At 48.2% G+C, this 25,753-nt stretch overlaps 1 protein-coding gene across 10 annotated transcripts in view; it reads left to right on the top strand.

The window, feature by feature from the left end:
- The window catches only part of CASP3 (caspase 3), a 105,325-nt gene extending 82,039 nt beyond the window's left edge, over positions 1–23,286 (top strand). For all 10 annotated transcript variants that reach the window (XM_063920720.1, XM_063920724.1, XM_063920716.1 and 7 more), the window contains 3 exons: positions 3,835–4,010; positions 4,421–4,544; positions 20,934–23,286. In XM_063920720.1, coding sequence (XP_063776790.1) covers positions 3,835–4,010; positions 4,421–4,544; positions 20,934–21,160 — 527 coding nt within the window. In that variant the 3' untranslated portion in view covers positions 21,161–23,286. The remainder of the gene's footprint in view (positions 1–3,834; positions 4,011–4,420; positions 4,545–20,933) is intronic.
- The last annotated feature ends 2,467 nt before the right edge of the window (positions 23,287–25,753 follow it).

Below are 25,753 nucleotides of genomic sequence, written 5' to 3'. Positions count from 1 at the left end.
TTCAAATTCAAGATGGAATCTCTCCGAGCGGTGATCTCCAGTCTGGAGGGGGAAGGGGGGGGGGGGATTTTATGGTGTCAGTCGACATAAAGGATGCTTACCTACATGTCCCCATTTATCCTCCTCATCAGGCGTACCTAGGGTTCGCTGTTCAGGATTGTCACTACCAATTTCAGACGTTGCCGTTTGGTCTTTCCATGGCCCCGAGGATTTTCACAAAGGTAATGGCGGAAATGATGGTGCTCCTGCGCAAGCAAGGGGTCACAATCATCCCATACTTGGACGATCTCCTGATAAAGGCGAGATCATAGGAGCTGTTACTAAAAAACGTTGCGCTCTCACTGTGGGTGCTGCAACAGCATGGCTGGCACCTGAATTTGCCAAAGTCGCAGTTGATTCCGACAACGCGGTTGTCGTTTTTGGACATGATTCTGGACATGGAACTGCAGAGGATTTTTCTCCCGTTGGAAAAAGCTCAGGAAATCCAGAACATGGTCAAGAAACTTCTGAAACCGCCAAGAGTGTTGATTCATCAATGCACTTGCGTGCTGGGGAAAATGGTGGCGGCCTTCGAGGCTATTCCGTTTGGCAGGTTCCATGCAAGAACGTTTCAGTGGGACCTGCTGGACAAGTGGTCAGGGTCCCATCTGCAGATGCACCGAAAAATAACTCTGTCCCCCAGGACCAGGGTTTCTCTCCTGTGGTGGCTCCATAGTTCTCACCTTCTAGAGGGTCGCAGGTTCGGCATCCTAGATTGGATTCTGGTGACCACGGACGCGAGTCTCCGAGGTTGGGGAGCAGTCACACAGGGAAAAAATTTCAGGGAAAATGGTCAAGCCAGGAAGCTTGTCTGCACATAAACATTCTGGAATTAAGGGCCAACTACAACGGCCTGCTACAAGCGGAACATCTTCGCAACCGGCCCGTCCTGATTCAGTCGGACAACATAACAGCCGTGGCGCACATAAACCGCCAGGGCGGAGCAAAGAGCAGAGCGGCAATGGCGGAGGCCACCAAGATCCTTCGCTGGGCGGAAAAACATGCAAGCGCCCTGTCAGCGGTCTTCATTCCAGGCGTGGACAACTGGGAAGCAGACTTCCTCAGCAGGCACGATCTCCACCCAGGAGAGTGGGGTCTTCATCAAGAGGTCTTTTGCAGAAGTGACAAGTCGTTGGGGAATTCCTCAAATAGACATGATGGCGTCTCGCCTCAACAAGAAGCTTCAGACATATTGTTCCAGGTCGAGGGAGCCTCAAGCAGTAGCAGTGGACACTCTGGTGACACTGTGGGTGTTTCAGTTGGTCTATGTGTTCCCTCCACTTCCACTCATCCCAAAGGTGATCAGGATCGTGAGAAGAACAAGGGTTCAGGCGATGGCCCTCATTCCGAGTTGTTCGCTCGCTAGCTGCTTTTAGCAGCGTTGCACACGATAGGCCGCCACCCTCTGGGAGTGTATCTTAGCTTAGCAGAATTGCGAACGAAAGATTAGCAGAATTGCGAATAGAAATTTCTTAGCAGTTTCTGAGTAGCTCGAGACTTACTCCTACATTGCGATCAGCTCAGCCCGTTTCGTTCCTGGTTTGACGTCACAAACACGCCCTGCGTTCTGCCAGCCACTTCCCCGTTTCTTCAGACACTCCCGCGTTTTATCCTGGCATGCCTGCGTTTTTCCGCACACCCCCAGAAAACGGTCAGTTTCCACCCAGAAACACCCACTTCCTGTCAATCACACTCCGATCACTTCAACGATGAAAATTCTTCGTTCGGGCGTGAGTAAATCTACTAAGTTTTGTGCTAAAATACTTAGCACATGCGCACTGCGTACCATGCGCATGCGCATTTTCGCCTTAATCGCTCCGTTGCGAAAATTGGCAATGAGCGAACAACTCTGAATGACCCCCGATACTCGTTGTTCCAGATTGGCCTCGGAGGGCCTGGTATCCGGATCTTCAGGAATTACTCACAGGAGATCCTTGGCCTCTTCCTCTAAGAGAGGATCTGTTACAGCAAGGGCCATGCGTGTTCCAGGACTTACCGCGGTTGCGTTTGACGGCATGGCGGTTAAACGCCAAATCCTAGCTAGGAAGGGTATTCCCGGGGAAGTCATCCCCACCCTACATAAGGCTAGAAAGGAGGTAACGGCGAAGCATTATCACCGTATCTGGAGAAAATGTGTCTTGGTGTGAATCCAAGAAGTCTCCTACGGAAGAGTTTCACCTGGGGCGGTTTCTCCATTTTTGCAAGCAGGTGTGGATGCGGGCCTGAAGTTAGGCTCCATTAAAGTGCAGGTTTCGGCCTTATCAATTTTCTTTCAAAGGGAATTGGCCTCGCTTCCTGCAGTTCAGACGTTCGTGAAAGGCGTACTACACATACAACCTTTATTTGTGCCCCCAGTGGCTCCATGGGACCTTAACGTGGTGTTACAGTTCCTTACGTCACATTGGTTTGAACCTTTACAAACGGTTGAGTTGAAATTTATCACTTGGAAAGTGGTCATGCTATTGGCCTTGGCGTCCGCAAGGTGGGTGTCCGAATTGGCGGCTTTGTCTTGCAAAAGCCCCTATCTGATCTTCCATGAGGATGAGAACTCGTCAACATTTTCTACCGAAGGTGGTTTCTTCGTTTCATATGAACCAAACTATTGTGGTGCCTGTGGCTACTGAAGCCTTGGCTGATTCAAAGTCTCTTGATGTGGTCAGAGCTTTGAAAATGTATGTAGCCAGAACGGCTCGGGTGAGAAAAACAGAGGCGCTGTTTGTCCTGTATGCGGCCAACAAGGTTGGCGCTCCTTCTAAGCAGACTATTGCGCGCTGGATTAGTAATCTGATTCAGCAGGCTCATTCTACGGCTGGATTGCCGTTGCTGAAATCGGTGAAAGCCCATTCCACTAGGAAGGTGGGCTCATCTTGGGCGGCTGCCCGAGGCGTCTCGACATTACAGCTTTGCCGAGCAGCTACTTGGTCGGGGTCAAACACTTTTGCAAAGTTCTACAAGTTTGATACCCTGGCTGATGAGGACCTCATGTTTGCTCAATCGGTGCTGCAGGGTCATCCGCACTCTCCCGCCTGGTTTGGAGCTTTGGTATAAACCCCATGGTCCTTTTGGAGTCCCCAGCATCCTCTAGGACGAAGGAGAAAATAGGGTTTTAATACCTACCGGTAAATCCTTTTCTCTTAGTCCGTAGAGGATGCTGGGCGCCTGTCCCAGTGCGGACTCTATCTGCAGTACTTGTATATAGAAATTGCTTAAGTTACACAAAGGTTGTTTTTGGTACGGGTCAGGCTGTTGCTGATCTGTTTTTGTTCACACTGTTAACTGGGTTTAATTAAATGCCATGTTGTACGGTGTGGTGTGGTGTGAGCTGGTATGTATCTCACCCTTAGTTTAACAATCCTTTTCCTAGAAATGTTCATCTCCTCTGGGCACAGTTCCTATAACTGAGGTCTGGAGGAGGGGCATAGAGGGAGGAGCCAGTTCACACCCATTCAAAGTCTTATAGTCTGCCCATGTCTCCTGCGGATCCCGTCTATACCCCATGGTCCTTACGGAGTCCCCAGCATCCTCTACAGACTAAGAGAAAAGGATTTACCGGTAGGTATTAAAATCCTATTTTCTCTGCAGTATGGCATAAAACATTCAGAGCTGGGGGCTGCAGGCGAAGGCTTGCAGGACTGTCTGTTGGCCCCATCATTGGATTAGATCAGGTTTCCAAGGCATGAGATATATGTGTAGAGACATTCAGGGGAATGCTCTTATACCAAACCGAGCCTATTGATGAGTTTTTACTGTGTTATGATGATATTTTTGATGTTGCTGATATTCTATGTTGTACAGTGTCTCAGGAAGACCACAGCAATAGAAGTTCCTTTGTGTGTGCCCTTCTGAGTCACGGAGAGGACGGCTTGCTGTATGGAGTAGACGATTCTCTGCCTATTAAGCGTCTCACAACACTTTTCCGTGGTGATCGATGCAAGACCTTGGTTGGAAAGCCAAAATTATTCTTCATCCAGGTAACTTTGTGTTGTGCATCTATTTTATAGTGTTGTGTACCTACCTTTTTATTTATAATTACTTCTAATGCAGTAGATTATTTTATAGGTTAAGTTAAAAAGTTCTGTAAACTTTTCATGCAAAAGACCACATTTGTTTAATAAATACATAATACAATGTCCTTCAGTAAAATCTACAAAAGATATTGGCTCTAGAACTAGATCCTCCTTCAGTCATTGAGCTTTCTTGAAGAGGTCTTGTATAAAATAATAACAAAGTATTTTAAAGGCTCTCCCAGCTGTGATACATTGGAGAAGGGTGTTTTGTTTTCTTTGTTTTTTTTTTGGGGGGGGGGGGGGTTGTACTTTATATGAACTTGCTAGTTGCTTATGTTATAAACCCTTTTATTTGAATCCCTTTTTTCCAAAAGGCTTGCAGGGGTACGGAGCTTGACCCAGGCGTTGAAACAGACAGTGGAAGTGACTCATCCCATGAAGAAACGTATAAAATCCCAGTTGAAGCAGATTTCCTATATGCCTATTCTACAGTTCCTGGTATCTGACTCTTTTACTGTGGTCTGCATGCAAGTCTGTTTAGTATGCTGAAAATTGGAGCAAGCGCCATACTGTGTGTGAGCACACAGTGAGATGCGATCACATCTCACTTATGCGAATGCCTCTGCCAATTGACAGGCAGAGGAGGTCACGGGGCGGGAGCGTGGTGTTACGAGGGCGTGCCATTGAAAATGGGGGTGGATTCTGGGCGGTTGTGTGACGTCACAAGCACCCACTGCTACTGAAAACATGCCGATGGGCCAACTCTGCAGCCAGGCTGCAGAGGCAGGGGGCTACCCTAAATCAGCGAACGCAATTATATTGCGATCGCATCGCTGGCCGCCATTAGCATGCTGGGCGGACTACCCCTGTGCTGGGATGCCCCCAGCATGCGAGAGATAGCAGTCGCAGTTTTGCTTTTTTAGTGAAACTGAAGCTGAATAAGACCCTTAGTTCAAAATTAATTAAAACCATGTTGTTCATAGACAAATTGAAAGAATAATAACAATAACCATACATTATACAGTAAACCCATCTTGGCACACTGACTCCAGTACCCCAGATGTTCATTATATGCTTAATTATCCTGTCAGAGGCAGGAATATGTTGAACTTTAGCCATCTGACACCACTTGGGTCGAGAGTACCGATTTCACACTCTCAAGTCAAGAGATCACTGATGTATTGAAAGTTCAAAAATGATCCTGCTTTCTCCAGCAGCAGTAGAAGCACCACTGGGGCAAAGGAACGCCGGAGGTTCAGGATACTGGACCATTGCTGTTTTGCCCTTATTTGATAGTAGGATTTAAGTATTGACAAATTGAGTAAAATACACATAATTGTTACACTTAGGACTGTATCTAATAACATCCCTTAGGGCTATCCAATTAGCCCCAAAGCTGGTACTGATGAGGGAAATCAGGCGAAACCAAATCTCTGATAAGTAATTTTTTCCCTAACTGCGGGCTTGAAAACATAGGTTTGCGACTTTTCATGCTCCTGTGTGTTTTCAGACGAAAATTAATATTTTTTCAGACCAAAAAAAGGGGGACTAATTGAATAGCCCCCCCCCCCCCCCAAACAAATATCACAAAAAACTCTGTTTTTTTGTGTCCAGAAAATTTCTGTGTCTAATTGGATACCAACCATAGTAGTGAAAGTGGTGGCATACCTTGTCCTGACAAGTTACATAAATATATAGGGGGAGGGGCCCTAAATGGCGCACCCTAGCCATTTGTAATGAAAGGTGCTACCTTGCCGAGACTTTTAGTACTGCACAGTGCAAACAATACTATTTAAAACTGAAATAAATTTGACTGTTACAAATCTAACAAGAGGTTGTTAGCGTAAATTTGGCCAAAGTTATGTACGTACATATAACCTCATCGTGTAAGTCCCTAACACTTCAAGTGTTCACATCTGGGGCGCAGGGCACCCCCAAACCAGCCCAGCAAAAACCAGCAGCGGCAAATGATGGAGGTGCGGATGGGAGGGGAGAGCCATGCTGCATTTGGCAGCATGGCCCTCGATGGTGATGTCACCCATCTGACCTGCAGGTCTGATAGACGATGGCACTGACGACGTGCGGGAGCGCACATCATCAGTGACGTAGTGCATACACACTAGATGATATTGTGAACTATATGTCTGAATCGGGGACATGATATCGCCTAGTGTGTACCCAGCTTAACAGAGTGAAAGCCGCTGGTCAGTGTTAGGAGTGTTACAAGAGTGGAAAATGTGTGAAAACATTTTACAAAAATGAAAAACAAAGTGATATGTTAAGTACAGGGTAGAGTACACCTGGGCGCTGGTGTATTCACTAGTCACTGCTGCAACGTTTTAAACTAAGGTTACCCCCTAGTAACCAAGGTGGTCATTCCGAGTTGTTCGCTCGCTAGCTGCTTTTAGCAGCATTCCACACGCTAGGCCGCCGCCCTCTGGGAGTGTATCTTAGCATAGCAGAATTGCGAACGAAAGATTGGCAGAATTGCTACTTTGCAGTTTCTGAGTAGCTCCAGACCTACTCCTAGATCAGCTCAGTCCGTTTAGTTCCTGGTTTGACGTCACAAACACGCCCTGCGTTCGGCCAGCCACTGCCCCGTTTCTCCAGAGACTCCCACGTTTTTCACTGGCACGCCTGTGTTTTTTAGCCAATGCCGTGAAAACGCTGAGTTGCTGCCCAGAAACGCCTCTTTCCTGTCCAATCATTTACCGAACAGCAGTGCAACTGAAAAGTGTCATACGAACACCAGCAAGTCTACTAAGTTTTGTGTTAAATAACTTAGTGCATGCGCGCTGCGTGCCATGCGCATTTAGCAACAAATCGCAGCATAGCGAAAATTGGCAACGAGCGAACAACTCGGAATGACCACCCAAATGTAAACTCTATAGATAAATAAAAGGTAGGTCCAGACGTGCGCTGTGACTTTCAGTAAAGGGATACAACTTTAAAGAGAGGAATATGTATAAACCAAACAGTACTTCCCTCAAAGAATCTCTGTGTTAAGCTGCTTTTCTTCAATGGTCTCCTGGACTTAAACTGTAAGGGGCTAATTCAGGTTGGATCACAAATCGCGATCCAATCGGAATTATTGTGATCGCCGCTGCCAGTCAGTCAGGCAGAGGCATGGGGGAGGGGATGGCAACGCTTCGTTTCCAGGGCGGAGATGGAGCGGTGCGGGGGTGGAGCCGGCCAAACTGGGTGCGGTGCAAACGGGGTGTGATCGCTGCGGATGCGTGACGTCACAGTCATCCGCTGCGATTGGGAACATGGCAGCAGGAGGCATCCCTAATTCCTGCGTTGAAGCAGAAATTGCGATGTGATTGCAATTTCTGCTTCATCAAGGGGGGGTGGCGGCGGTCAGCATGCTGGGCGGCCTTGCCCTTCGATGGGTGGCCCCCAGCATGCTAGCAAAAGGATTGCAAATTCTGCTGATTAGCAGAATTTACAATCCTTACTGAATTAGGCCCTGAGTCTCTTGATCTGCAGCAGAGACAGGAGTGCCACCTGCATACATATTGATGGATACTGTAGATCCAGATTCCAGTGAAAAAGGAGCAGCCCTGAGACCGGTTCCGGAGCCAGGATCCCCTATGTTTATATCTGATGGGCCCAAATTTCATGAAGAATCTGGTGAACCTCCAATTCTGTCATTTTTATTAAATGTTCATTTTATATGGTATTCAGTGTATAAATTATATATGAATACATTTTTACGTTTCTGTACTATATTCTGTATATTATATCTCGAGCAAGAGACTTGCTGCATAAGTCAGGAGACCATTGAAGAAAAGCAGCTTAACACAGAGATTCTTTAAGGGAAGTACTGTTTGGTTGATACATATTCCTCTCTTTAAAGTTGTATCACTTTACTGAAAGTCACAGCACACGTCTGGATCTACTTTTTATTTGTCTGTAAAGAAAGTGATATGAAGTGTTTAAATGGTGATGCCCCTCAGCCAGAGTGATTCAGGGGGCCCCACGCCACAATGCTCACCCCACAACTGACACTATTATTATTATTATTATTATCCTTTATTTCTCATACGTCCTAGAGGATGCTGGAGACTCCGTAAGGACCATGGGGTATAGACGGGATCCGCAGGAGACATGGGCACACTATAAGACTTTGAATGGGTGTAAACTGGCTCCTCCCTCTATGCCCCTTCTCCAGACCTCAGTTAGATTCTGTGCCCAGGAGAGACTGGTCACACACTAGGGGAGCTCTACTGAGTTTCTCTGGAAAGACTTTATGCTAGGTTTTTTATTTTCAGGGAGACCTGCTGGCTACAGGCTCCCTGCATCGTGGGAGTGAGGGGAGAGAAGCAGACTTACTTCTTCTGAGTTAAGGGCTCTGCTTCTTAGGCTACTGGACACCATTAGCTCCAGAGGGTTCGATCACTTGGTGCGCCTAGCTGCTTGTTCCCGGAGCCGCGCCGTCAACCCCCTCACAGAAGACAGAAGCCGGGTGAGTATTGGAAGAAAAGAAGACTTCAGTGACGGCAGAAGACTTCAGGTCTCGGAGGTACCGCGCAGCGGTCGCGCTGCGCGCCATTGCTCCCACACACCAACGGTTCTACAAGGGTGCAGGGCGCAGGGGGGGCGCCCTGGGCAGCAATATACCTCTTCCTGACACTGGCAAAAGATGTATACAGTGCATAGGCACTGTATAGGGACCCCCGCCAGTATAAATATGAAAAATATTACAGGGGCTGAAGTGCGCCGAGAGGGGGCGGGGCTTAGCCCTCACAACTTGTTACAGTGCCATTTTCTCCTCATGTCCCCGCCAAAAAGCACAGTTAGGCAGCTAACAGTGAAGGGGGGGCAAGGTGATTTTAGTGCAAAATAGGAATATATAGCACTATACACTATAATGTGCGTGTTAGTTAATGAGTTGTAATTGTGTTCTGTGTTCTCCCTGTCACAAATACCCATGATAGCTTATAGTACACGTGTGTCGACATGTGTGTGTGCTCTGCCACGAGCTGGCTATGGGAATCCCTCTGTCAGCATTGCCGACTCCTGATGGTACTTTGGTCTGTAGATCAATTGTCAGAAGGTTGGTGGTTGTATGCTTTTTCAAAAGTAAACACTGTATGGGTGACACAGTAGTATGTGGGTGACCAGTCGGCACCATCTGTTATTACTGGGTGTAAATTAACATGAAGTCAATAACCTATACCTGTATAGTGTACGGTTCCATGGGCCTGTAGCTCTAGCACAGATGTGCTTTTATTTGTGGGGGAATGATATTACATTTATGTTTATATACTTCCCTTGTACCCCTCGGGGTCGTAAGAATGTTATTTTTACCTAGTTACCACTCTCTGTTGTCGACAAATACTATGTTTTATGTCGACCATAAGGTTTCCTGGTCAGATCCACAACTTGGGCATTCAGTACATGGTCGTACACATTCAGCACACATTAATGTCACTAGGGACCCTGGGGTTCTAGACAAAATACTTATATGTATGATATATATATACTAGGTGCTTCATCGCGCCCTACGGGCGCTCTTCACACCGTCGCAAGGGGCTACGCCCCCTTAACCCTTGCATGCCTTTCTGGGGTTCAATATTTGTGTTATATGGAGTATCACCTGCATTCCTTTGTTAGTGGTTAAATATTGCACAATGAAAGGGCGTGCGATGGTGAAGGAGGCGCAGCCCCTTGCGACGGCGTGAACAGCACCTGCAGGCCACAATGTACAGAATGTAGCGGGTGCGGGGGGTACTGCGGATGGTGTCTGTAGATGCTGCGGATGGAGGGGGGGGGCGGAAGTGGGGGTGGGGCCCGGATGGGGAAGGGTTGGGAGGTGCTGCGGGTGGGGGAGGGGCAGAGGAGTGGGGGATGCAGATGGGGAGGGGTCCGGAGGCACTGCAGGTGGGGGAGGGGCAGGGGTGCCATGGGTGGGGGAGGGGTAGGTGTGGGGATGTTGCAGATGGGTGAAGGGTTCCGGAGGAGCTGTGGGATGGGAAGGGGCGGGAGTGCCACTGGTGGGGTAGGGGTCCGTAGACGCCATGGGTAGGGGAGGGGCAGGTACGGGTGTTGCGGCAGATAGGGAAGGAGGTCCGGAGGTGCTGCAGGTGGTGGTGGGGCAGGTGCGGGGGTGCCATTGGTGGGGGAGGGGTGGGTGAGGGGGGGACCGCGGATGGAGGAGGGTGTCTGCAGATGCTGCGGGTGGAGGGGGGCAGGTGTGGGGGAGACATATAAGGGGGGTGAATGGTGGAGGGTGCCTGTGCTGGGGGTGGTGAAGGGGCGGAGGAGTGGGAGCCGCGGGTGGTGTAGGGGGTCTGGAGGCACAGCATGTGGGGGAGGGGTGGAGTGTCGCATGTGGTGGAGGGGAAGGTGCGGAGGTGTGGTGCATTGGGGAGAGGTCTGGAGGTGCTGCGGGTACTGTACCTGCCAAAAAGGTAGTTGGAGGGTATGCAGTAACAGGGTCAGAACAGGGGTGACAGGGTCAAAACAGGGGTGACGGGGCCAGGACAGGGGTGACGGGGCCAGGACATGGGCGACGGGGCCAGGACAGAAATGACAGGGACAGGATAGGGGTGACAGGGTCAGTGTAGGGGCGGCAGGACCAGGACAGGGGTGACAGGGCCAGTATAGGGTTGACAGGGCAAGCACAGGGGTGACAGGGCCAGGATAGGGGTAGCAGGGCCAGCATAAGGGTGACAGGGCCAGGATAAGGGTGAAAGGGCCAGGATAAGGGTGAAAGGGCCAGGATAAGGGTGGCAGGTCAAGGCCAGGGGTGACAGGGACATGACAGAACACAGGGCACGGGAGAGATTGGTATTAGGGACAGAACAGTGGTGACAGACAGATGTGTCTTACCGGAGTCACTGCTGCTGGCTGCTGCTGTTCCACTCCAACCTGTTGGCATCTGCTGCTGGTGGAGACTTGGCATGGCTGACTCTCTTAGGCTGTATTCCTGCTTCCTCTGCCCGTCCGCATCACTCCCCCCCCCCTCCTCAGTCACACACCGCAGACCTCGCGCAGCTGCCGGGCACTGTGGTAAGGTGAGACTGGGAGTGACTGGTTAGCCCCCAGGAGATGCTGCGGCTGGAGGGAGGAGGGGGTCATAGCATGCACGTGGCGCGGACCTCACGGCTGCTGGGCACTATGGTAAGGGGAGACTGGGAGTGACTGGTTAGCTCCCAGGAGACGCTGATGCTGGAGGGAGGAGGGGGTCAGAGCCTGCAAGCAGCGCGGACTTCTGCAGCGCTACCCGCCGGCTAAAGTGTGTGAAGGAGCTGGGCGCAACTCACTGCGGGTGGCAGCGCTGCAGCTAGCGGTGGGGTCGCAGGGGCTGGAGATAACAGAGGCAGTACGGAAAGTGCACAGCGGCTGGTGACCCACAAAACTACAGCTAAGAAGCGTGGAGTGTGCCAGAATGTGACGCTCCTCCCCGCCAGAGAGACCCTGCTGAGTATGCTGATGTGGGGGTCAAGTATGGCATACCCCCTCACACACCCCCATACCTCCCAAATGTCCCAATTTTCGCGGGACAGTCCCATTTTTTGGGGTCTGTCCCGCTGTCCCACCCGCGGGTCGCAGTGTCCTGCGGTGGGGGGGGGGGGGGGGGGGGGAGCAGTTGGAAAGCTCCTGTACTCGCTGTTCTGCTTAGCAGAGCAGCTGTGAATAGTGGAGACAGAGGGAGAGGGGGCATCAGGTGGTACGGATTAAGGGGGGGTTCCAGCAGCAGAGCCGGATTAAGGGGGGGGGCAGGCGGTACGTACCGTTGGCCCCACAGTTTTAGGGGCCCCCCCGGCTCGAGTAGCTCTGTCCCAGCTCAGAAGCTCCCCCGTCCTGCCAGCAACAGCGGCAGCATTGTGCTACAGTCAGCACACGCTGCTGCATATTGGCAGGTCTGTGGTGTTACAGGGAGGCAGCAGTCTCCCTGCTTTCTTCTGCCTGTGCAGGTGTGTAGGGGGGAGCGACCACCTCCTCTGGATTTAGCCCTAGCTGAGGGGCCAAAATTCCTTAAAAAAAAAAAAAAAATCCCGGAATTTGCATAAGGGGACGTGGCTTCACGGGGCGCGATTAGGCCACGCCCCCAACCCCACAGCAGGCACAGCAATGAGATAGGGCTCCCCTGTCTCAAGTACCCTGTGCCCCCCGGACTCATAATCAGCCCCTGGGGGCATGCCAGCAGCTCACAGAGCGCTGGGCATGCCCCCTCACTGACGAAAACGGGGGCCCTCCCGTGAAGCCACGCCCCTTTTCGGTGTGTGTGTGTGTGTGTGTGTGTGTGTGTGTGTGTGTGTCTGTCCCTCCTTCTGCCTGAAGAAAGCTCATGTGGAAAGCTGGGACTGGGAGGTGTGCACCCCTGCCTGTGCCATGTCCATACTATCTGCTTCTGCAGCTGCTCCTAGTGTCCTATAGATTTGGCCAGATCTGTGACTCTTTTGACTAACTCCGCCCACTGCTGTGACTCTGCCCAGCGTTAGCAAATGAATCACAAGATCACAGATCTGGGCTATTATATAGGATATATATATATATATATATATATATATATATATATATATATATATATATATATATATATATATATATATATATATATATATATATGGTATGTGTGTATTTAAATATGTATATTCATTACAAGTTCTAATGAATGCTGAAGTAAAAGTATTCCTTCTCATGTGCTGGTCGCTCTGTTGACAAAGCTCTAGGTCGGCCGTGACGAGTTGGTCTCAGATCCTCACGAGGAGTCCGAGTGTTTATTCTCTTCCCGCCGCGGATAGAATACGGTGAAAGTCATCTCCTGGTCGGCACGGGGCCCTGTCACAAAGGATCGTATACAGGAAGCTATGTGATATTTTAATTATATGCTTTGAAGTTATTTGCATTACATGCGCATAGGGGAGTGCTTGTATTCGGAAAAACATCCGATAGAATTACCCTAGAGAGAAAGGGGATGTTTCTTATGTTGGTTCTTCTCTATAACATTGCGGCAGGCTGCCGTGCGTCTGCAGTAGGTGTGGCTGGAGGAATGCTGAGGCTGACTCCGAGAGATATTGGAGTTTTTCTCTGTGACGGTGTACCGCTGTTTGGGGATGCCTCAGTTAAGTCACTCTCGGCGAATACCACTGGTAAGTCTACCTTCGTGAGTTAGATTCCCTCACAACGGTTGGTGACGCATTCTTTTGTGGGATGCAGTCATTTTAACCGGTTCGATACAGTTCTTTTTTCCCTTTCTGTGCAGGTAGTGGAAGGTGAAAAGGTAAGAGCTCTGAAGCCTTGTTAGGTTCGCAGAAGCGGATATTGTCTTCTGTTTCTACCTCATCCACCGCATGTCGCTGGGTCTATCTGGCTGGAGCCCACACCGGTGGGAACTCGTCTTATACTCTTCCGTCAGTCCGGGAATGGACTTGGACCTGGGGGTTAATAATAGAATCCAAAGGGGGACATACTGGAGTTTACAGATGATTCCCCTCACTGATTTTTCAAATAGATCTTACCGATTCCTCTCTGGAAGGGGAGGTAGTACACGACGCCATAGCAGAGTTGCGTCAGGTTCAGGACTTTGTCCTGCTGTCCCTGTTAAAAAAAAAAAAAAAAAAAGAGAGAGAAACAAAGATTTCTACTTACGAAGTTTAACTACAGGATGGAATATCTCAGGCCAGGGAGCTCCAGCACGTAAAGGTAGAAAAAGGGTTTAAATGCGTTTTTCTCAGCATTCAGCCTACCTGGGTTGATATCCAGGTTTGTCTTTGCCATCTCACCGGAGTGTTAGCAGTATGATGGTTTTCTTTCAATAATAAGAGCCATTGTTATTCTGTACTGAGACGCTCCCCTGATTACGGCGAGGTCAAGAAATAAGTGCTCCAAATCGTTGTTTCTCTCTGACTGTTCTTCAACACAGGGAATGGCTGTTGTTCCAAACGACACGGATGTCGGAGGTGGGTATCGGGAGTAGATACTGAACGGTTGAGGTTCTGTGTTTTCCTGTGGAAAGAGGTCTTGAGGATCCAGAGTTGGATCAGATTTGCAGTGACAATCCGTCAATATGTACCGTTGATGAAGAAGACGGGTGCGGCCTAAGAGTCCTTTTTGGTGAGCAGGTCAAATGCCAGAGTGGTTTTCACGGGACCAGTTGGAAATGTGGTCCGGGTCTCGCCTGCACATGCACCGGAATATAATCCTAATGGCCAGGATATCGCTCCTGTCATGTCTGCATAGTCTCACCTTCTAGAGGGACGAAGGTTCGGGATCCAGGATTAGATCCTGGTGTCCATGCTTGAAGATCGCCAAGGCTGAGGAGCAGTCTTTCCAAGGGAAGTATTTCCAGAGGAAAAGGTCATGCTGGAAAGCTTGTCTGCAATAAGCTTTTTTGAATTAAGAGCTATTTTCAACAAACATATTCTTCGTGATCTGCCCGTGTTATGTCTGTCGGACAACTTGACAGCAGTGGCGTAAGTAAGCCGCTAGGGCGGAACAAGGAGCAAAGCGGCAATGACAGAAGCCGCAAAAGTTTTCCGGTAAACGATATATGAGCGGTCTTCGTTCCGGTTGTAGACGATGGAGAAATAGATTTCCTCTGCAGACGCGATCTCCATCCGAGAGATATACACTCGTCATCCAGAAGTTTTCACAGAAGTGACAAGTCTTTGAGGAGTGCCTTAATTGGACATGTTGGCGTCTCAACTCAACGAGAGACCTCAGGGATATTGTTCCAGGTCAAGCGACACTCAAGCTATAGCAGTGGACGCCCTCATGACACCTTGGGTGTTTTCAGTCGGTCTGTGTGTCCCCTCCGCCTCCACTCTTTCTGAAGGTGATAAACGTAAGAAGAACAAAGATTCAGGCGATCCTCATTGTTCCGGTCTAGCCAAGGAGGGCTTGGTATCCAGTTTTTCAAGTTTTACTCATAGAAGATCCCTGGCCTCTTCCTCTACGTGAGGAACTGTTACAGCAAGGTCAGGGTGTCACAACTGAGGGCCTGAGCTGACGAGAGGAAGCCTCAGTTGTAGGGGCTGAGATGTATTGGAACCTGGGAGGTTGAATCAGACCCCTGGACATGTAAGTTACACGTAGGAAGATTGCCCGAAGGCGTGACCACGACAACCAAAGTAAAAGTCAAATAATTTATTAAGCAGACTCCATGTGACACAGCAGTGGTAAAAGAAATACTTATAATCAGCAGCAAGTATATCACAGTTCCTGGGTACTACGGGTTGGCAATGGCCACAGGGCTCTGGTAGAATTAGGTACAGTTCTTATAGTCCTTGAGATGGAAAGTCCTTACCAGGCCCGACTGTAGTAGTGAGAATAGCCCAGGATCACACCAGCTGATGTTCCTTGGAAAGCTGGTCCGCTGTAGATGAAGTGGCTGCTGTGGGTACTGGTTGGAACCAGTCAGGTGTTAACATGGAGTGGATGCTGGATGAAACCAGCCAAATGGTAGTATGAAGCTTGGGAGCGATGAAATACTAGTACCGGTGGTTTGTGGAAATCTGCAGGAAAAGCACCGGCACTTTAAGAGAAGCTGATCTCTGCTGGAAGCAGATGAATCTGTAGGTGATAACTGGAGTAGTCACGGAGGACTGCAGAGTCAGGCTGCACCGCAGGTGGTAGGCTGGTGCGGGTCTCTTAGTGGAGGCTGGAGACAGGAGCTGGAAACCTGGAAAAACAACCACAGGAGAGAGAGACTGGAAACAAGGTTTGACAACCAAAGCACTGACGATTTCCTGGTTCAGGCACAGGATATTTATACCTGCAGCTAAGCAGGCATTGGCTGAACAATTATGCGGATTCCAGTGGAGCAGTGGATTGGTGGAAACTGAGGCATGTGATAGAATACAACATGGCTGCGCCCATGTTAGCACTTGGAGGGAAAGTTAGCTAGAGAAACCATGTGGAGATTCAGCAGCAATGGCGGCGCGGACCGCGGAGGGCAGGAGACGCCACACTGACAACCTGCATACTGGAACCACATGGATGACAGCGGAGACCGCGGCAGGCATGAGACGCCACACTGACCAATCTGTATACTGGAAACACAGGAACTGTGGCGGAGGCCGCGGAGGGCTGGAGACGCCATTCTGAGACCTAACATGGAGCCGCTTGTGACAGCGCTTTAAAGTGACAGGAGGGAGATGTACAGTGTGGACATCAGCAACGCAGGCGAGATCCGGCCCTGGGACGCCGAGCCAGCCTCAGGAGACATCTGAATGGTAAGTAATGGCGTCCAGATACCCGGATTGTGACACATGGTGTGTATCAAGACTTACCGCGGCTGCGTTTGACGGCGGGGCGGTTGAACGCCATATCCTAGCCCGAAAGGGTATTCCCAGTGAAGTCATTTCCACACTTCTTCAGGCTAGAAAAGAAGTAACGGCAAAGCCTTACCACCGTATTTGGCGTAAATATGTGTCTTGGTGTGAATCCACGAAGGCTCTTACGGAAGACTTTCACCTGGGTCGTTATTTTCCATTCTTTGCAAGCAGGTGTGGAGGCAGGCCTAAAGTTAGGCTCTATTTCAGTGCGGTTTTGGCCTTATAAATTTTCTTTCAAGAAAAGAATTGGCCACCTTTCCGGAAGTTCAGATTTTCGTGAAAGGAGTACTGCACATCCAACCTCCATTTGTGCCCTCATTGGCACCGTGGGACCTTGACGTGGTGTTGCGTTTTCTTGTGTCACACTGATGGGAACCTTTATGAAAGGTAGTGTTAAAATTTCTCGGAGAGTGGTCATGCTTTTGGCTTTGGCGTCCGCAAGGCGGGTGTCGGAAGTAGCGGCTTTGTCTCACAAGAGCCCCTGTTTGATCTTCCATGAGGACAGAGCGGAATTGAGAACTCTGATAATAGTTCTGCCAAAAGGGGTTTTTCTGTGTTTCGCAGAAACCAGCCTATTTTGATGCCTGTGGTAACCTCAGCATTGGCTGATTCAAAGTCTCTCGATGTAGTCAGGGCTTTGAATATTTATGTCGCCAATTTGGCTTTGTTTGGGGAAACAGAGGTTCTGTTTGTCCGGTATGCTCCCAGCGTGATTGGGGCGCCTGCGTCTATGCAGTCTGTTACACGCTGGATCTGTGATACGATTCGGCGTGCTCGTTCTGCGGCTGGATTGCCGTTACCGAAGTCGGTGGAGACCCATTCTACTAGGACGATGGGCTCTTCTTGGGCAGATGCCCGAGGTGTCTCAGCGGTTTAACTTTGCTGAGCGGCTACTTGGTCGGGTTCAAACACCTTTGCTAAGCTCTACACGTTTGATACCCTGGCTGAGGGGGACCTCCTGTTTGCTCAATCGGTGCTGCAGAGTCGTCCGCACTCTCCCGCCCGGTCTGGAGCTTTGGTATAAACCCCATGGTCCTTACGGAATCCCCAGCATCCTCTAGAACATATGAGAAAATAGGATTTTAATACATACCGGTAAATCCTTTTCTCTTAGTCCGTAGAGGATGCTGGGCGCCCGTCCCAGTGCATACTGTGTCTGCGGTTATTGGTTATGGTTACACTCTTGTGGTGTTTCTTTTCTGTCAGGCTGTTACTGACGTTGTTCATGCCATGGCATTCGGTATCTTCTTATTGGTCGGATTGACACACATGTTGTGTTACTTATTCTCTCAGCATGTGGCTGTGTAATTTTTCATGCCCTTGGCTGGTATTCTATTGCATACCACGTTTCTGCGGTATGTTCGAGGTGTGAGCTGGTGTGACACTCACCGTGTTTAAACAATAAATTATTTCCTCGAAATGTCCGTCTCCCTGGGCACAGTTTTCTAACTGAGGTCTGGAGAAGGGGCAAAAAGGGAGGAGCCAGTTCACACCCATTCAAAGTCTTCTAGTGTGCCCAAGTCTCCTGCGGATCCCATCTATACCCCATGGTCCTTATGGAGTCCCCAGCATCCTCTACGGACTAAGAGAAAAGGATTTACCGGTAGGTATTAAAATCCTATTTTATATGGCGCCACAAGGGTTCCGCAGTGCCCAATTACAGAGTACATAAACAAATAATCAAGCAGGAAAACAGCAACTTAAGGGTAAATAAACATAGCTACATCAGCAGATGACACTGGAATAAGTATCAGGTGGCAGAAGACTGCTGGATTTGGTGCAGTTGAATATTAGAGTAAGAAAAGGATAAGCACATGAGGGAAGAGGGCCCCGCTCGTGAGAGCTTACATTCTAAAGGGGAGGGGTAGACAGACAGGGGTGAGACAGATGGGGTACATAGAGAGCATGGAACAGAGGTTTAGGATGAGATTTGGCTGAGTTTGGTGAAGAAGTGGGTCTTGAGAGCCGTTTGAAGTTTTGTAGAGAGGTGGAGAGTCTGAGGGGGAGAGGTAGGGAATTCCAGAGAAGTGGTGCAGCACGTGAAAAATCTTGGAGGTAGGAGTGGGAGGAAGTAATCCGTAGGCAGGAGAGTTGGCGTGCATTAGCAGAGCGAAGAGGACGTGTGGGAGGGTAAAGGGAGATAAGGTCAGAGATGTAGATGGGAGAGGAGTGGGTGAGGGCTTTGTAAGCAAGTGTGAGAAGCTTGAAATGGATTCTGAAAGGGAAGGGGAGTCAATGAAGGTCTAGTAAGAGAGGAGAGGTGGACGTAGTGCGTTTGGTGAGGAAAATGTGCCAGGCAGCAGCATTGAGGATAGATTGGAGTGGAGAGAGGTATTTGTCAGGAATGCCAGTCAGGAGGAGATTACTGTAGTCCAGTCTGGAGATGACCAGTGAGTGGATAAGAGTCTTAGTAGCATCCTGGGTCAGAAAGGGTCTGATCCTGGAAATATTTTTTAGATGAAAACGGCAGTTTTGTGAGAGGTGCTGAATGTGTGGTTTTTGATGGAGAGGGAGGAGTCAAGGATTACTCCAAGACAGCGCACTTGGGGGATAGAGGAGATAGTATTGCTATCAATAGATAATGAGGTTATGGGCGAGGGAGGGAAGATGATCAGCTCGGTCTTAGACATGTTAAGTTTAAGAAAGCTCTGGGACATCCAGGAAGAGGTAGCAGAGAGACAGTTGGAGATACGAGTGAGGAGAGCAGGGGAGAGGTTTGGAGAGGAAAGATAGATTTGAGTGTCATCAGCATAGAGATGATATTGGAAACCAAAAGAACTAATGAGCTTACCTAGTGAGGACGTATAGAGAGAGAAGAGGACCAAGGAAAGAACCTTGTGGTACCCCTACAGTTAGTGGAAGTGAGGGGGAGGTGTAGTCATGATAGGAGACGGAGAATGAACGGTCAGAAAGGTAGGAAGACAGCCAAGAGAGGGCAGTGTCACGCAGACCAATGGAGTGAAGGATTTGCAGTAGGAGAGGATGGTCCACAGTGTCAAAAGCAGTAGAGAGATCAAGTAGAATAAGTAGAGAGTAATGTCCCTTAGATTTAGCAAAATGGAGGGCATTGCATACTTTTGTAAGGGCAGTTTCAGTGGAGTGCAGAGGACGGAAGCCAGACTGGAATGGGTCAAGTAGTGAGTGTGAGGAAAGAAAGGAAATAAGGCGGTTGTAGACCATACGCTCAAGGAGTTTGGAGGCAAAAGGGAGGAGAGAGATGGGTCGGTAGTTGGAGAGAGTGTTTGGATCAAGGGTAGGTTTTTTAAGAATAGGAGAGTTGAGTGCATGCTTGAAGGCAGAGGGGACAGTGCCTGATGAGAGGGAGAGATTGAGAAGGTGGGAAAGATGGGAACAAGCAGAAGGAAAGAGGTAGCAGAGGAGGCGAGAGGGGATAGGGTCAAGTGGGGAGGTGGTGAGGGGACAAGAACGAATGAGGGCCATGACTTCCTCTCCAGATGCATGGGAGAAAGATGTCAGATTTGGTGCGAGGGATGGGGAGGGTTGGTAAGGGATTGGAGAAGGCTGGTTACTGATGGTCTGGTCTGGTGTGGTGTGATGTCCTGACGTATGGAGTCAATTTTGGATGTGAAGTACGTGGCAAAGTCAAGAGCAGAGAGTGAGGAAAGGAGACTAGGTGGAGGTGGGCAGAGGAGTGAGTTGAAAGTGGCAAAGAGGCGCCGGGGGTTGGAAGACTGGGAGGAGATGAGGTTCTTGAAGTATGACTGTTTAGCAAGAGAAAGGGCAGCACTGAAGGATGAGAGCATAAGTTTGAAATGGAGGAAGTCTGCCTTAGAGCGTGATTTCCTCCAGTGTCGCTCAGCAGTACGTGAGCATTTTTGCAGATATCTGGTTCATTTGGTGTGCCAGGGTTGAATGTATACATATTGAATGTATAAAGGTCTTACCTGCAGTTGTGCCTTATTAAATGTGCAGGCAAATGCTAGTTCCCTACTTAACAATCAGAGGCAGGTGTGAGGGGTGCCAGTCCAGACTGAAGGAGTCTCAACATAAATATACAAGGTACAGCCTTGCCTAGTGTTCACAGGGCCAGATTCAAATCATATCGCACCCGCTATCTCCCGTCTAAAGTGATATTCAAATGTGCCTCGCTATCGCACTGATGGTGCTCATTACAGTCTGGTTTAGGTGCATCAAACGCCTAAACCCGATTAAAGTAATGGGCGCAATCGTGAAGAGGTCTCTTTACACACATTTCAGTTCGCTACCTCCAGGGATAGCGAGCTAAATTGAAGTTGTCGCGCCCGTCGGCAGTAACAGAATACCGCCAGCGGGTACGATAGGGAGCTGGATGGAGGGAGGAAAATTTTAATACTGCCCACCGTGTCAATACTAACCAGTCCATAATTTTAGCTGCTTTCTGATGTGATCCATGTTACAAAGTATGCTTTTTTTAAAAATTCTTTTTTAAAAAGCGACCAATATTAATTTAAGCATCATGTTATACAACATTTCTGTAATGCCTTTAATCATGTTTTTTTGGGGCATTTTCTTTAAATTAGTTAATTTACTTTAAAATATTTAGTGACTCGTATACTCTTTATTGCTACCATATCATATCTTTTATCTTCCTTTCCAGGCTTCTATTCCTGGAGAAATACAATAAACGGCTCCTGGTTCATCCAGTCATTATGTGAGATGCTGAAATTACATAGCCGTCATCTGGAACTTGTCCAAATACTAACGTGCGTGAATCACATGGTGGCTTTGGAATTTGAATCCTGTTCAAACCAAATAGACTTCAATGCAAAAAAACAGATCCCATGTGTGGTTTCCATGCTCACCAAGGCACTTTACTTTCCATAAGAAGATCCTGAAATCTCCTGCATGATACTGCAACCCACAACATATACATCACCCATTCAGTCCATTCAGAGAATGCAGAAATGGGAATCTTACACTCCAACAGGGGCATATTAGCATGGATAATGCAGCGAAGTCTCATGGTCGCATCAACAGATCTAATGTTTAGTTTGAGAAAGGGAATAGGCAAAATAATGATGCAAATAGCAAATGTGAGCGGCGGCAGTGCAGGGGTGAGGATTAGTTTTGCCCTAGAAAATGATTCTGTACATTCTTGTCTGTGTGATGCATTTTGTTGCTCTTTTCGTGTGTGCCTTTTGTAGTCTCTTTTTTCCCCATGCATTTTTTACAATTACAAAATGAACTTTTCATATTATGTACAAAGGTTCTGTGTCTTATACAATATAGTTCTAGAATAACTTATCCAAAGCTTAGAATGCTTTGTTGAATCAGGGAACATAAGTTATTTTCTAGTTCTAATCACCACTGAAGACAGATTTTATAACCCTGGTGCGCAAGTACTTGAAAAGGTGGTGTTAAATACCTGGTACAGATTAGTAGGGACATGTAGTTAGAGTTGTTGTATATTGTGCTAAATTCGTAACTTAGTGATTGTAACTAAACCTTAGAACTGCTTTGTGTCATAGTCCTCCACATTGTTTTTGTTTCAGTTTCATATCTCTTTGTGTAAGTCTTGTTATTATATAACAATATACAACAGAGTAGTTAAATAATGTAACGGCAAACAAACTATAGTAGTACAAGACTGGTTAGGTTTGTGTGAACGCCGGTCACTATACCGATGCCAGGATCCCGGCATTTAGTTGGCTGGCGGGGGAAGGGGGGCGCAATGGAGCACATTGCGGGCTTGGAGGCTCGCTGCGCTCGCCACAGGTTCTTTTCCCTCTCTATGGTTCTATTCCCGCTAAAAGCCAGGATCCCAGCGTCAGTATAGTGACCGGCGTTCACACGAACCCAACCAGTGGGAATAGTTCCTGTTGGTCGTCATGCCAACCGGCGGGCTATTTGTGTGTTCGGGATCCCGGCATCTGTATTATGACCGGCGGTCTCCCGACCACCGGGCAACATAACCGCATTCCATACAAGACAATAGAAACCGTATTAATAAAACAACTGAGAATATATAACAAACGTCACAATTTTTAATATAAAGCAAGACCTGTTTAACACAGTGATCAGATCTTCTCTGCAAAAGCAAATGACTGCTACTATACTTTGTTTTAAACTGTAGCATGTAACTAAGGTTTAGCTGACGTCTACACACAGTGCCTGAGATGAACTAATGGAAAAGACAATACAGTCAACAAGTGATTTTTGGGTTCTATTTTATTAGGGGAAAAAATCATTTTAAATTTTGTTTTGTTATGTATGTATGTATCTATCTGGTAGACCTCTAATTCAGCCTTTTGTGACTGAATGCCATGACCGTGTCAACTCTGGGACTAAAATCCCAGATAGACAACTTAAAGAGGAGATCTGATGACCGAATTGTAACACTTATAAAAATAATATAAGATAGTTTTAATATTTTTGTCACCTGGATTTCCACACTGTGTATGCATATTATATTACAAATAACAAGATGGCTTATGTATGTTACATGTACATTATTTTGTGTGTAATAAAAGATGACGTGACCCGTTTGCAAATAAACAAAACTTATATGACCTTGTAAAGCGCTATATATATATATATATATATATATATATATATTTTGCATATAGTGTGGAGCAAACAATAAATACATGATTTAAAAATGAATGTTAGGAATAGAAAGTGGTTTATTGAAGACTATGGGCCAAATTCAGTTAGCCTTGGTCAGATAACAGCAGGCTGTAATTAACGTGGATTTCTGTTCAAGTCGGTGGAGTCTCAAACAGAAATCCACATAAAATGCCCTGATTGGGGTGCTGCAAACCTGTTAACCTTTAGGTCTGGGAACTTATCCCAGTTTCTATGGGATAATGCACGTTAGCAGGTAATTTACCATGTGAGGAAAAGGCGCTGTAACTGAATAGCCCCAGGTGTAAAAGCCTAAACATCCCTCTCCCTGGTGTGGTAAATTACCACTGATAATTGAATTCGGCCCTTATGGTTTGATGTGTCAAGCAGTGAAAAGAGCAGAGAAGTGGGTCCGTGGAACAGTTGCTCATTGCAAATAATCACCATTGAGGTAGCATTTATCAATACGTTCTATAAAACTAGTTACCAGCCCATCAAAATGACGGAACAATATGACAATAATGTCAGCGCCGGCGGCTGTGCGTGCCCGAATGAAGCGACAATTGACTTGCCCCATCGGACACCATCTAGTGGCCGCCGGCGGGCAAACCACTTGAATTCCCCCAATAGAGGTGAGGAGCAGCGTTAGCCTTTTATTATATAGGATGATAGGTAGAAGAATTGTTGCTATGGAAAACATCTCCACCGGTCCACTTCTCCACTCTTTTTCACTGCTTGATACATCAGACCCCTACAGTATGTTCCCTCTACCTCTGGCAGTGTGGCACATTCAGTGCATAAACCTTATAACCAACGTTTAGAATGTTTTTGCGGTTGCCCTGACTACAGCAGGTTAGGCATAAACTGTGAAAGTGTATCTGTTGTATTGTAATGTATGAGCCTTTACTACATGCTCTACTACAACTATAGTTTTCTTTCTCTGACGTCCTAGTGGATGCTGGGGACTCCGTCAGGACCATGGGGAATAGCGGCTCCGCAGGAGACAGGGCACAAAATTTAAAAGTTTGATCACTAGGTGGTGTGTACTGGATCCTCCCCCTATGACCCTCCTCCAAGCCTCAGTTAGGTTTTTGTGCCCGTCCGAGCAGGGTGCAATCTAGGTGGCTCTCATAAAGAGCTGCTTAGAGTAAAAGTTTTGATAGTTTTATTATTTTCAGTGAGTCCTGCTGGCAACAGGCTCACTGCAACGAGGGACCTAGGGGAGAAGAAGTGAACTCACCTGCGTGCAGGATGGATTTGCTTCTTAGGCTACTGGACACTAGCTCCAGAGGGACGATCACAGGTACAGCCTGGATGGGTCACCGGAGCCGCGCCGCCGACCCCCTTGCAGATGGCTGAAGGCTTTTCAGTCTTCATGAGGTAGCGCACAGCACTGCAGCTGTGCGCCATTGCGCTCAGGCACACTTCACACCGGCGGTCACTGAGGGTGCAGGGCGCTGGGGGGGGCGCCCTGGGCAGCAATGTTAATACCTTTCTGGCTAAAAAGAATACATCACATATAGTCCATGAGGCTATATGGATGTATTTCACCCCTGCCAGGTCTCAGAAAAACCGGGAGAAGAGCCCGCCGGAATAGGGGGCGGGGCCTATCTCCTCAGCACACAGCGCCATTTTCCTACACAGCTCCGCTGCTAGGAAGGCTCCCAGGCTCTCCCCTGCACTGCACTACAGAAACAGGGTAAAAAACAGAGAGGGGGGGCATTTTTTGGCGATATTATATATATTTAAGCAGCTATAAGGAAACAACACTTATATAAGGTTGTTCCTATATAATTATAGCGCTTTGGTGTGTGCTGGCAAACTCTCCCTCTGTCTCCCCAAAGGGCTAGTGGGGTCCTGTCTTCTATCAGAGCATTCCCTGTGTGTCTGCTGTGTGTCGGTACGTGTGTGTCGACATGTATGAGGACGATGTTGGTGTGGAGGCGGAGCAATTGCCGGTAATGGTGATGTCACCCCCTAGGGAGTCGACACCGGAATGGATGGCTTTGTTTATGGAATTACGTGATAATGTCAGCACGCTGCAAAAGTCGGTTGACGACATGAGACGACCGGCAAACCAGTTAGTACCTGTACAGGCGTCTCAAACACCGTCAGGGGCTGTAAAACGCCCTTTGCCTCAGTCGGTCGACACGGACACCGAATCTAGTGTCGACGGTGAAGAAACGAAAGTATTTTCCAGTAGGGCCACACGTTATATGATCACGGCAATGAAGGAGGCTTTGCATAACTCTGATACTGCAAGTACCACAAAAAGGGGTATTATGTGGGGTCTGAAAAAACTACCTGTAGTTTTTCCTGAATCGGAGGAATTGAATGACGTGTGTGATGAAGCGTGGGTTACCCCTGATAAAAAACTGCTAATTTCAAAGAAGTTATTGGCGTTATACCCTTTCCCGCCAGAGGTTAGGGCGCGCTGGGAAACACCCCCTAGGGTGGACAAGGCGCTCACACGTTTATCCAAACAAGTGGCGTTACCGTCTCCTGATACGGCCGCCCTCAAGGATCCAGCTGATAGGAGGCTGGAAAATACTCTAAAAAGTATATACACACATACTGGTGTTATACTGCGACCAGCAATCGCCTCAGCCTGGATGTGCAGTGCTGGGGTGGCTTGGTCGGATTCCCTGACTGAAAATATTGATACCCTGGATAGGGACAGTATTTTATTGACTATAGAGCAATTAAAGGATGCATTCCTTTATATGCGAGATGCACAGAGGGATATCTGCACTCTGGCATCAAGAGTAAGTGCGATGTCCATATCTGCCAGAAGAAGTCTATGGACACGACAGTGGTCAGGCGATGCGGATTCCAAACGGCATATGGAAGTAT

The sequence above is a fragment of the Pseudophryne corroboree genome, chromosome 1 (genome assembly GCF_028390025.1).
Source record: "Pseudophryne corroboree isolate aPseCor3 chromosome 1, aPseCor3.hap2, whole genome shotgun sequence".
NCBI classification, from domain to species: Eukaryota; Metazoa; Chordata; class Amphibia; order Anura; family Myobatrachidae; genus Pseudophryne; species Pseudophryne corroboree.
The sequence above is the reverse complement of the archived record's forward strand: the minus strand, read 5'-3'. Positions and strand labels throughout refer to the sequence as shown.